Genomic DNA, 12,512 nt, shown 5'->3' with positions numbered 1-12,512 from the left:
TACAGATCGCAAATAAATACATGAAAAAGTTCAACATAATTGGTCATTCAAGAGATGCAAATTAGAACAACACTGAGATTCCATCTCACCCCAGAAAGAACGGCTGACATCAAGAAATCAGCCAATAACAAATGCTGGAGGGGCAGTGGGAAAAGAGGAACCCTTCTCCATTGCTGGTGGGAGTGTAGACTGGTGCAGTCACTGTGGAAATCAGTGTGGAGTCACTGTGGAAATCAGTGTGGAGAGTCCTCAAAAATCTAGAAATAGGGGTCCTATTTGATCCAGCTATTCCTCTTCCAGGTATCTTCCCAGAAGAATTAAAAACATCATAGCATAGTGACACATGTGCACCTATGTTTACAACAGCCCAATTTGTCATAGCTAAGTCTTGGAGACAACCCAAACGCCCATCAACTGAGGAATGGATAAAAAATGATGTGGGTTTTCTTATACAATGGAGTATTACTCAGCCATGAAAAAGATAAACTGGAGATTTTATGGGTAAATAGATACAACTTGAGTCCCTACTAAGTGAAATAAATTGGACTCACAAGTGTAAGCATTGTATTGTCCCCTAGTGTGAAAGGCTGAGTAGATACTATAAATGTATATGAATTCTAGAACTAATGTTTTGTTAGCCTTCCAAAACGTTTCTTTTTTTTCAGAATTGTTTTACTGAAATTTACTGAACAATTTTTGGATTTCCATATTAATTTCAGAAAAGCCAACCAATTAAACAACAAAATTGGATTTTTCACTGCATTAGATTATTAGATCAGTCTGTGGAAAATTGTTAACTTCAAGTGTTTCACCTTAAAATGTTTCTTGAGATCTTTAATTTTTCTGTAATATTTTTAATTCTGTATATAGGGCTGATAAATTTTATGGTGAGAGTTATCACTTTTTTATTTTTAGTACTGATAATCACTGTATTTTTTTGTTTGTTTGTTTGTCACCATGAAGTGGAAGTATAGTTTCTTTTCAATAAACATTAATTTTTAAAAAACGCTTTCTTGCTGCCGAGCGGGTGTTTGCCCTGCACTTTGCTCTTCAGAGCGTGCCATCCAGGGCGCCAGGCCTGGCCTTCTCTGTGAGCAGACTGGGGTGGGGAGAAGCTGACAGGACGGGGAGGATTTCCAGGAAAGGTTCGGTGGAAGGTCAGTAGGCCTCGGCTGTTCTCTGCCTTCCTTCCTGTGCCCTAGGCCAGACTTGCTAAAGACTTCTACGGGTCCTTTCTACGAGACTGCCGTCTGTATTCCTGGTAAGTTCTTTCGCTTTCCTATTCACGAGTCCCCCTCGTTCTGCTCTGAAGCCCTCATGGCGCACAGCAATACCTTCGGCTGATGGTCGATGCGGTAGGAGGTCTGCTGGAACTGGCGGATCTCTCGGATGATGTGTGAAATCTGCAGAGACAGAGAGGCAGGCCATGGGGGCTGTCTCCCCGGCTCGCACCCCTTGCTCTCCTGGGTCCCCCAGGGCTGCCGCTCCCGGCCCGGTGCGCTCGCCCTCTGGGGACCACGGGAGCTGCCCAGAGCACGGGCAGCTGGCGCTAACGGCGGGGTCCGCAGAGCGGGCGGGGCTCGCGGCCTCCTGGGGGCGCTCAGCTGTGCCACCTGCCCCCGCCCGGCCGAGGCCGACTGCGAGGCGTGCACCCCAGGTCTCCCGGCAGCGGGCGGGGCTCGCGGCCTCCAGGGAGCGCTCAGCTGTGCCACCTGCCCCCGCCCGGCCGAGGCCGACTGCGAGGCGTGCACCCCAGGTCTCCCGGCAGCGGGCGCTCGCCCCGGCGCCGCCATCGCCACCCGCCACCCGCCTGCCTCTTGTCGTCTGTGACAGTCACGGACACAGGCGGACAGGAGTCATCACCCACCATCCTCATTTTGGAGAAGTTGACGAGGCCTTCTTCCGTGAAGTTCGGGGTTCCCTCTTCGATGAACGCCAGGTCCGTCAGGTACATCCCGAGGTAGGGAACCGCCGGGGGGTTACAGCTGCAGGACAAGAAGCTCGAGGGCAGCCGCGGGGAAGCCGCTCCTCTGCGGGTCACACGCGGAGCCGCGACGCCGCCCCCGGGCCCCAGGCCAGCACTCCCGTGTCGCTGTCACGCCATAGCAGAATACAATACAAAACACGGCCACACCTCCCTCTGCTCCAGACGGGGCGCGTCCCCACGTGTGGGCACAGATGCAAATGCCTGCCGCAGTAAGTGTCCGCAGTGCGCGGCAAGGAGCCAGACTGCTCTGAGGAGTGGAACCACCGCTGGACTTTGCATCCAGCTGTCCCCTTAAGACCTCACGCATCTAAGATGGCACTTCAGAAGGTGCGTGAATTCTGGGGCTCAAAGCTGACCTGCTGTTAAGCAGTGGGACCTGGTCAGAGGAGGCAGTCACTGTGGGCGTGGCCTGGAGAGAGGAGGCCGTGGCGGGCGTGGCCTAGGAGGCGGGGTCACTGTGGGCGTGGCCTGGGGAGATGTCTCAGTGGGCAGGGCCTAGGAGGTGGGGTCACTGTGGGCGGGGCCTGGGGAGAGGGGTCCACAGTGGGCGTGGCCTGGGGAGAGGGGGCCACAGTGGGCGTGGCCTGGGAGGCTGGGTCGCTGTGGGCGTGGCCTAGCAGGGTTCGCCTCTCTCCTGGCTCCCCCCTTGCTCTCCGCTTCCCATCCACCGAGCTGTGAGCAGCTCTACTCCGCCCTGCCCTCAGCTGTACCACCTGGCGTTGGGGCCAGTGGGCCATGGATGTAGCCATGCGCAAGATGGCCCTGTTCTATCAGTAGTGGGTGCCAGGTACTGCGTGATGTTGACTAGAAAGCAACTAAGACAAACCCGCGGGAAAAGCCTCACGCCCTCACCTCATGAAAGCACACACAGTCAACCTAAAGAACTGTGGAAAACTCAGTGTGGTTAGAGCCGCACATCACAGCAGGCCTGTTTCCAGCTGTAGTACTTCAATGTTTTAGGAGGACCACAGCTGAGGGCCATGCTGGCTTCGTTTTGGAGGGGAGGGAGAATGCCTGGTCTCCCCAAGCCTCAGGCTTTCCCCACTGAAAGAACCGGGCTAAATCCCAGCTTGATCCACCACCGGGCAGACTTGTGGCTGCAATGTTCTCGTCTGTGCAGCGAGCTGGAAAAGCCCATCTCCTGTGTCCCTCAGGCTTGCAGAAGACGCGAGCCCTCAGCAAGGAGGCTGTCGTTCAGCCGTTGGCGAGGAGCGCTCATGCTGGCGTCGCCGTTGTGATTTTTGCCATTGTTAATATTTCTTTCCCTCCCCCCATTGCAAGACTAGTGCTTTTCCAGAGTAAGTACAATCATGCAGCGGATCGGGAGAAAAGAGCTGCGGGAGGGTAGCACCACTTCTGTGCTGTGGAAGTGAGCAGTAGGCAGGTGGACAGAGAGACAGAAAGACAGGGAGGGAGGGAGCGAGAGGGCCCGGAAATCTACAGCCCAAATAAACAGCACTAATCAACTGGTGTTACATTTAAACGAAAAAATTACAGGAATCATTGTGTGTAGGTTTAGAGACCCTGAAGCAAGAAGCCTACAGGCTACACTACAGCGCAGCTTGATTTATTCTGGGATTTTTTTTTTCTCATTGGGAATATGCTGTATACCATGAGTGCATGCATAAGGTGCTTACTGTATGCGCAGTATTTTAAGAGAAAAGGGAACTCCAAAATACCCAAGTGATTCTCACCCTGCCCTCCCACATGGGGAGTCATTTCTGCTTGCTTTTCTTTTCCAGCAATGAAGGAGGTACATCACCATTTGTACACCCTAAGAATACAAAACTCATTTAGAAATCAAACTAGACCTACTTTTTAAGGGTTTCTCTGAGATTTTTAAATCTTCCTTCGGATGAAACAGTCTTCTGCAGTTTGTCCATCAGAGCTTTTGTCTAAAACAGAGAGGAAAAACTTAGTTTGTCCAGAGAATACCACAGCCTGCCCAGAAGCCAGTTAGCAGAGGTCGCAGGGTGCCTGGCACTGTGACAAGCGCCAATGTGGCACCGGACAGAGGTCGTGTGTGACAGTCCTGCAGTGCAGGGTAGAGCTTCACATGGACCTTCAGTGCTGAAGAGAAAAAGAGCGGGTGGGAAAGAAGTGCCTGTAACCCCGCCCTCAGCCACGGGCAGAGCAAGGGGGCGCAGAAGCGCTGGCGCGTGCAGGAAGCCCGGGAACATGGGGAGCTGGAGCTCACAGGCTGAGCTTGCCCTGCACCTGCAAGCAAGGTCTCAGCCACGTGCCACACGATGAATGTTCCCTGCGCTGAGCCCCAGACCACCCAAGTGACACGGGCTGCTCAGTCCTGACTGAGCAACACCCCCCTCCGAATCCTTTCTTTTGTGATGACCACCATCAGTGTTTTGGAAAAGTAGAACTGGAATGTACTAAACAATAATGCTGATGACATCTGCCAGGTGGTCTCCATCCTCCAGCTCCTCTCTGGAGGAGCATCTGGCCTTGCCAGTTGGAGGTGTACACGCTGCAGGGGTGGTCAGAACATCTTCGGGGTGGCCTAACTCTTGCTCTACGACCTCTGTGCTGGTGTGGGCTGGTGTCAGCTTACCGAAGCTGTGCAAGTACTGGGAGCCCACAGCCACAGCCACAGGCCTGATCCAGTGCTCCAGAGCACAGTCTGCCTGGGCCTTCTGCATGCCTCCAGGGAAGACCTCAGAGCAGGAGCAGATGGAACCACCACCAACTGCCGGAGAAGAGGATCTGCAACAGGCCCTGCAACAAGGGGAGGCACCGGCCTGACACTGCCTCTGCAGGGCGACAGCAGCCTCTACCCAGACCACACAAGCAGCTCGTACACTCCGTCCAAAACTGGAAACAGTACCTTTACTACTACTCTAGCATCCCTATTCCGTGGTCCCCCATGCCTGCATCCTCTCAGGACAAGGACACTGCATAAGCCACCTACACAGAGGGCTCACAGCTTCTTCAGGCAGAGCTGGAAACCCCACAAAGCAGCCTCACAGAAAAAGACAAGCAGGAAGAGAAGGCACAGGCCTGAAGGAGGGTATCAGCAAGCCTGGTGAGGCGTGGCTCTGAGTGACAGGGTGACACTTCCAGCCCCCCAAAGCCAGCACCCCAAGGCTGGGTCCATCATCCTGGGGAGAGGCAAAACCTCGTCACGACAGAGGGTCAGTGCCCATCTGGGGTTCTCTTATAGGGGTCCACAGCCAGTTTTCAAACAGTATTCTGATGCCCTTTACTACAACTTTGCTTTAGTTACAAAGCAAACTCAAAGAAGGGTGAACAAGACGTGTAGGCAGGCAGACACGCAGCTTGAGGCCCCGACGTTAAGTGAAAGACCTCAGCTGCACAGCTTCACCGTCACGCAGCTCCTCACAGGAGAAACCAGGAGTAGAGATAAACTAAGGAGCAAAATAAAGGTCAGATAACAGGAAACCAGGAGACAGATCTTCTACAAATGGGAGGGGACCTGGAGATGGCGGGGAGAGGGGCGGGTTGGGGCCATGAGGAGCTCGGAGACAAAGATGCCTTAGGTCCGGGCGCCAGCTCCATGCGAGGAGCCATTACACACAGCAGATGAACACTAGTGAGTAAATTGAAAGGACTCTTAGAAAACCAGGAAAGGGGGCAAGTTCCTCAGTTTTAGAAAAAGGTATTTATCAAAAAAAACTACTATAGAGCTGGGGAGATGACTCAGTAGAATAAATGCTTCCAAGTGCAAGGGCCTGAGTTCAATCCCCAGTTCTGCAAAAAAAAAAAAAAAGAAAGAAAAGAAAAGAAAACAAACAAACAAACACCCCCCAAAAAAAACCCCTACTATCATCCTTTACAGTGAAAAACTAAATGTTTTCCCCTGATGCTAAAAACAAAGCAAAAATTATTTTTCTCATCACTTTTACTCAACACAGCACTAGGAACACTAGCCAGGGTGATTAGGCAAGAAAAGGAAATAAAAGGCACATAGATCAGAAAGAACGAAATGACTGCTCCTACTTTTTTTTTAATGAATTTAGGACAGGGTCTACAGGGTGTTCAGGGTCTTACTACATAGATCAGACTCATAGCAGTCCTCCTGTTTTCAGCTTCCCAAGTGCTGGGATTATAGGCACGCACCACCACGCCCAATCTCAATCGCTATCTCAGTGCGCCCCGGGGGCAGGGCCAGCATGGCACACCAGGGATTGAACCCCTGCAGCTGCACTCTGCCGAAGCAGGCGCTTTAGTCCACTGAACTATCTGGCCAGCCCTGACTGTTCCTATTTTTAAATGACATAATTGTCTAAGTGTGAAATTCTAAAAAAACTACAAAAAAGCCTCTAAACTAATCAGAGCAGCAGGTGTAATGGGTCGACTGAATTTTGTGCTATAACTACGGAAAACTATTAGGTTCCCTTACGCTTCCTGTTAGCTACCCTAAGGAGTGTGTTCTCGCCCTCTGTTCAGGGCTGCTTAGTAAAGGAGCAACTGTCTCCCTCCCCTCCCTAATCTAATTCCTGTAAATACAGTCAGCTTAAGATCTTGTAAAAAAAAGCTTGCTCAACAAACCCCCACATAGGCAAGTTGCACACATCGCTACACTGTGAAAGACCCCTTAATATAGTGATTTCTTACTTTAAAAACTCCTTGCTGCCTGGGCTAGGGGCCGCTCAGTCTTCTCCTGCATGAGAACTCACTGACGGTCCTGAGCTCAGTAATAAAGGCTCTTTCAAATTCCAGTTCGGATTCTGGTTCCTACACTGACCTGACCCATAACATGGTGACAGCTTGAAGCATGACAGTAGAAAGTCAGTCACGTCTGCACGTGTGAACATCAAACCTGGGTGTGGACACTAAAATTCAAACCACAATGACATTTAAGATGTCTCCAGGGGCCGGGGAGCTGGCTCAGTGGAATAAGAGCTTCCCTGGCAAGCGCAAGGGCCTGAGTTCAAGCCCTGGCTCCACAAAAGAAAAAGAAAGAAAGAAAGAAAGAAAGAAAGAAAGAAAGAAAGAAAGAAAGAAAGAAAGAAAGAAAAGAGACGCATGTGTTTGGGCTGGCAAGATGGCTCAGTGGTCTGAAGCACCTACTTGGAACAAGCTTGGCAAAGCACAGAGACTGCGGTTCGATCCCCCAGCACCACATGCCAGCCAGCCCCTGGCATGGAGGTGAGCTGGCCATACACACACACACACACACACACACACACTCACACACACACACACAATAAACAAATAAATGTTAAAAAAAAAAAGATGTCTCCAAAGGAAATATAGTATTTTGGAATGCAGTCAGTCAACAAGACTTGCATCGGACTTGGATACTGCAAAGTGCTGATGGAAGAAATTTTTAAAAAACCTGAATAAATGGAGGAATGTACTATTTAGGGACAGGAAGACTCAACATAGTAAAAATGTTGGTTTTCCTTAAACTGGGCCATTTAATGCAATTCCAACCAAAGTCCCAAAGATACAGAGAGACCTACTGTAAAATTTATATGGATAGCCCCAGCACCTAGTAAACACAAAATAATTTTGAAGAAGAATAGAGTGGGAGAAGCATCTGAAGAATTCTGAAAACTTAACAGTAAGTAAATAATCTGATTGAAACTTAGCCAAAGACACAGAACAGGGCTATAGATGGCAAACAAGCACACGATGGGGGCCTACTGCTGTCAGCCACCAAGCAAGTGCACACTAGAGCCCAGGGAGCTATCCGAGGAACGGGAGTGAAGAATAATAATCACGCCAAAGGCTACAACAATACAGACACACTGGCCGCGCTTTTCCAACACACATTCAGAATTTTATAGCCACTTGAGAAAGTGTTCGACAGATTCGTACAAAACTAGACACGGAGTTAGCCATGATCCAAATGCTGTATTCTTGGACATTTATCTCAGAAATGGAAACTGATCACTCAAGATGGTTACATGAATTTTCATAGGAACTTTTCAGCAACAGCCTGAAACTAGAAACTTCCCAAATGGCTGTCTCAGTTCTCTTCTCTCGTTGCTGGGACAAATACCCGGCACTCAAAATGAAGGAAGGAAAGGTTTATTCAGCTCACAGTTACTGGAGGTTTCAGTCCATACTTAGCTGGCTCCAAGGCAGAGCGGTGCACGGCAGAGAGCAACCTTTCATGGCGGTGGCAAAGAGCAGAGAGCAAAGGGAGCGGCAGCAGCTCAGGCCACTAGCCAGCCTCTCTCCCCCCCTTACGCTATCGCACAAATTACCTGCCCCAGGGCAGGTGCAGCACCCACACCCACAACAATCAATCACAAACTCCAGAAGCTGCCCCGTGATGCATGAGGCTTTGGGGGGACACCTAGACACAAACCCTAACAATGGCCTACGTGGAGTGAATGGTCACACAAACTGTGGTATAGTCGCAGAAGGAACGCTATGCAGCAATGAATGGGAACTAAGTACTCATATATATATCACTAGAATGGTGCTCAAGAAAACTGAGAGTATGGCAGTATAGCAGTGGGGCTGGAAGCTTTTTTCTTGAAAAGTGTGACATTCTCATAAGAGGACTGTTCTGCATTTTGACTTTGGTAGTGGTGGCCTTATTAATCAACTCATGAAATAAAAATATATAGAAGTACACACACACAGAGGACATACAAAGCTGGTGCCAATGTTCATTAATTTTCTTATTCTTAGATTGTCTGTAGTTAGTGACACAAGAGACTGCCGTCGGGGGAAACTAAGAGTCATATGTAGAGAATCTGTATCATTTCCTACAACTACAAAATATGTTTGCCAGAAAATAATATTACTTATTTTTTTTAACAAAACTGTAGCTTTTATTGCTGGATCCAGATTCTGTTGACAATGACAACGGATCGCCCACGACATTTACATGAACACTCTCAGGAGCGTTGTAGCAACAGCTGGAACCGGAAGTTCCCCTAAGAGCTGACATGGAGTGCGCGGCCAAGGGAGACGCGTCACGGAAGGCGTGCTGTGCAGAGGCCTGCAGGAGGCTCTCGGAGTGCCGCGTCACACTGAGCAGCAAGCCATTCTGTCTGCTCGCTCTGCTCACGGAGCGGGTGCAGCTACTCGCCACTACGGGCCGAAGAGAGAACTGAAGAGAGGAGTCAGAAGTGACGTGTGTCCCGCAAAGGCGCAGCCTGAGGCGCAGCGAGGCCGGGCAGCCCTGAGCAAGTCTCAGCAGGACGCATGGCTGCTCTCCTCCTGGCCTGGGCCCTGCACACGGGCACCCTGCAGGTGTCCCTCATCCTCCTCGCTGGGCACAGCGAGGCACAACGCAGAGGACAGGGAAGGTTACCTGTTACCCACTGGCACCAGTGGGGCCTGGAAGCGCCCAGAACCCCGCCAAGACCCTTTGAGAGGGTGGGCAGTGATCTGACAGTCACAGACCCACCCGGGGTGGCTGGGACTCTACTGGATTAGCAGGAATCCCTAGGAGACTGATGAAGCAGGCTCCCGGGTGCCCAGTGGGTGACGGGGGTGGGGTCTTAGGTCTCCCCTCCCTCTCTGGTGCTCACCCCACTGTGCTTCCTGGCTGCCACGAGCCGGGCAGCTCTGCTCTGTGCGCCCTTCCACTGTGATGTCTCTGCCTTGGGCCAGCTGAGCACAAACTGAAGACCCTGAAACTGTGAGCCAAGTTCAACCTCCCCCTTGGGACTGCGTCAGGTACTGAGTCTCAACAACGAGAAAGGTGACTGATACCACGGCCAATGGGCAGGGGACCTACAGCGGAGATGAGATGCACCAGGGCCAGAGCAGTGGCAGATCCTTTTAGAGTGGAGTGGGCCAGGCCAGCCCAGCTTCCTGGATGCGACCACCAGGCACAGTTCCTGGCAGGGTGGGCAAACACTCCACACCCATGTACTCCTGTGTCCCTGTGCAGCTGGCCAGGGAAGGACAGGCATCCAGCAGCCCAGAGCAGCCCCAGCCCCAGCCCAGAGGTGGCCTAGGGAGAAGACACAGGAAGAAGGAAGGTCTGGTTTGCAGTGACCTGAATGACAACAGCAGGCAGAGGGCAAGCTGAACCCAGCAGGAGAAACCCGGGAAAGCTGAACTTCTGCGCATCTGTGTCATTATGCCAAACTTTACATCGGCTACACAAATGACAAAAAGAAGGGTGAACACTGAGGTCTTTTGGCCCTAGTTTATACCCTTTCTTGAGACAGAATGAATGGCTCCATCAGTCACCACGGAGATCCCTTGAAATCAATGTGCCCTCTGGAAATGAACCAGGAAGGGACCTCGACTGGCAGCCGTGCTCATGAGACCAGCCCCCAAGTGTTTTACTCAAGTGTTTTGGAAATGCATGCGGGTGGGGTTGGTCAAGTGGTAACAGCACAGTAAGCGCCGCCTTGCTTTGGCACCTGCTGCCCAGCGGAGCTAATGACCACCTGGTCAGTAACGGTCCCCTTGCCCTCCATTGCAGCAGCGGGCTGCGTGGCACGTGGGCGCTCACCTGCTTGGACACTTTGGCCCAGGTTTTCTTCAGCCTATAGATGGCACTTCTGTTTAAGGCTGAGGTGATCTCTAGCACACCGTTGTAGTTGTGCAAGCATCGGCAAATGTCTGCCACAGCGACCCACTTCTCAATGGCGCCGGCGCGGGAGCTGACATCAGCGTAGTTCATTATCTGGGAGGCCACCAGGTTACTCATCTGTGACAACCAGAGAGACCAGGAAAGTTGTGTGGGTGCCAAAGCAGTGCATTTAGGCAGAACATGGGGATCAGCTACAGACCTAGCGGGAAGCAGCGCGCCCAGTACTGTGGAGGCTGCACTCTATGCTTGGACACCAACGTCCTACAGAGACTAATGTCTGCAATGACAGTAACTGCTCATTCTTAGACTGGGGACGGCACTCTGAGTCCAGCTTGAGGGAGGGAAAGGTGACTCTGCTCACCAGTATGCGTGGTGGTGCAGTTATTGGCAATAACCATGGAGGAAACGGGATGGAATGACCTAGCCTCCAGGAAAGCCAACACATGGTAAGCAAGTTGTCACTTCTTGGGGATACACTCTGGGCACCCCAGTTACCATGGACAAAGAGAATGCACTTGTCCCTCAGGCAGGACAAACACTAAGCTGCCTGCCTCTCCTGCCAGAGGCACTGAGTCAAGACAGCCTTCATCCCTATCATTTGTCCCAGCAACTAAAGGGACCTGCTACTTCACTCTGTCATTCCCTTAGCCAGGGCCAGCATAGGACGTCACATCTTGCATTGTGGAAGGGACAGGGGAAGAATGGGTGTGAGCAGAGGGAGGTGGGCCATGTGGCCACATGTCGTACACTATGGGGATACCTGGCGCTTCAGTGATCCGAGATACAAGGCTCTGCGGGCACTTCTGGTCAGCACCATGACCCTGCTTGAGCACCTGCCACAGTGCTATTCTCTGAGCTCCTGCCACCTTCCTGTGAATCAGGGATCGGGGATCGTTGGGCCTCTAGTTGTTGGGTGAAGAGGGGAGGTTTTCAATCAGTGCTTCAGATGAAGTGACTGAGAATCCTCGCTAAGGAGGCGGTGCAGAACTGGCCTTGGGGGTGCTGGGAACAGAGGTGTCAGTGTGCGTTCACTAGAGCCGCAGGTAACAAGCAGGTGTAGGGCTTCTTTTAGAGAAAGGTTTGTAAGAGCCCATGCCCACCCTCCCTGACCCAGTCCTGGCAGCCCCGGCACTCACGTCATTGAAGTGCCAGCTGGTCTTCATGACAAATGGCGTCCTCTCGTTCTTGTCTGGCTTCATCCATCCCTGCCCCAGAAACTCCCTGAAAGGCAGAAGCAGCAGAAACCAGACCTGTTAGGCCCAAGGGAGTGTGGCATGGCCCATGCCGCCTGGGAGGCCACCCACGTGTTGTCTGCCCTCACCCCCTGGCTGCAGACTCCCTCCAGGGACTCCAAGGATGCCAGCTGGACATGACATATATGCAGAGCACCAAGAGTGTGTGGCTCCCCAGCACTCTCCCCTAAAAATGTGTAGAACTTTGTCCCTGTCAGGGCCTATCTGATGTGGAAATCCCCAGCAGAAAAGAAGTTCAGCACTAACTCAGAAACCACGAGTGTTCTATGGATTCACTTTTCCTAAATGCTAAGCTCAGCCAAGGGCCCCCCAAAGCCCATCACTACAGGAATGTTAACAGGGCGCGGAGCGGGTCCCTCCAAGCTGCCCTGAGCCCTCTGCACACACTCCCAGGGAGGGCTTGGTTCTTCCCAGAGATGGGACAGCGTCCATGGCCAGGGCCCAATGAACTTCCTGTGCCACTGTCTCGCAGCATGGTCCTGATGGAGGCAGCCACAGGGCTGGGGGTGTGGGGATGCAGGGGCTCAGGCTGGCCAGGGGTCATCTTCAGGACGGTGTTCTGGGTCAACATTCATTCACTAGCAGCTCACAGTACCCCAGTAGCCAAGGAAGTGGCAGTCCAGGTGGAATCAGTCTGCATGGACGTTTATAAAGAAGCAGCTTGACGCATGGTCACTCTGCAACCCCTTAACACCCGTGTGTTGACAGCATCCTTGTGCGAGGCCCTGTGGCCCTTGCTGTTGCTGCTTCTGCCTTTTGGGGCTGGACACAGAGCTGCACT

At 52.0% G+C, this 12,512-nt stretch overlaps 1 protein-coding gene across 1 annotated transcript in view; it reads right to left on the bottom strand.

Moving 5' to 3' along the window:
* Rasgrf2 (Ras protein specific guanine nucleotide releasing factor 2) overlaps window positions 1–12,512 on the bottom strand; it is a 181,240-nt gene that overhangs the window by 5,110 nt on the left and 163,618 nt on the right. Inside the window, exons 21-25 of the mRNA XM_004640933.2 lie at window positions 11,615–11,699; window positions 10,398–10,595; window positions 3,803–3,882; window positions 1,868–1,985; window positions 1,335–1,403 (exon numbers count right to left, since the gene is read on the bottom strand). Coding sequence (XP_004640990.1) covers window positions 1,335–1,403; window positions 1,868–1,985; window positions 3,803–3,882; window positions 10,398–10,595; window positions 11,615–11,699 — 550 coding nt within the window. The remainder of the gene's footprint in view (window positions 1–1,334; window positions 1,404–1,867; window positions 1,986–3,802; window positions 3,883–10,397; window positions 10,596–11,614; window positions 11,700–12,512) is intronic.

This window comes from Octodon degus, unplaced genomic scaffold (genome assembly GCF_000260255.1).
Source record: "Octodon degus isolate 3935 unplaced genomic scaffold, OctDeg1.0 scaffold00129, whole genome shotgun sequence".
NCBI classification, from domain to species: domain Eukaryota; kingdom Metazoa; phylum Chordata; class Mammalia; order Rodentia; family Octodontidae; genus Octodon; species Octodon degus.
Note: the sequence above shows the minus strand (reverse complement) of the source record. Positions and strands in the feature narration are given on the sequence as shown.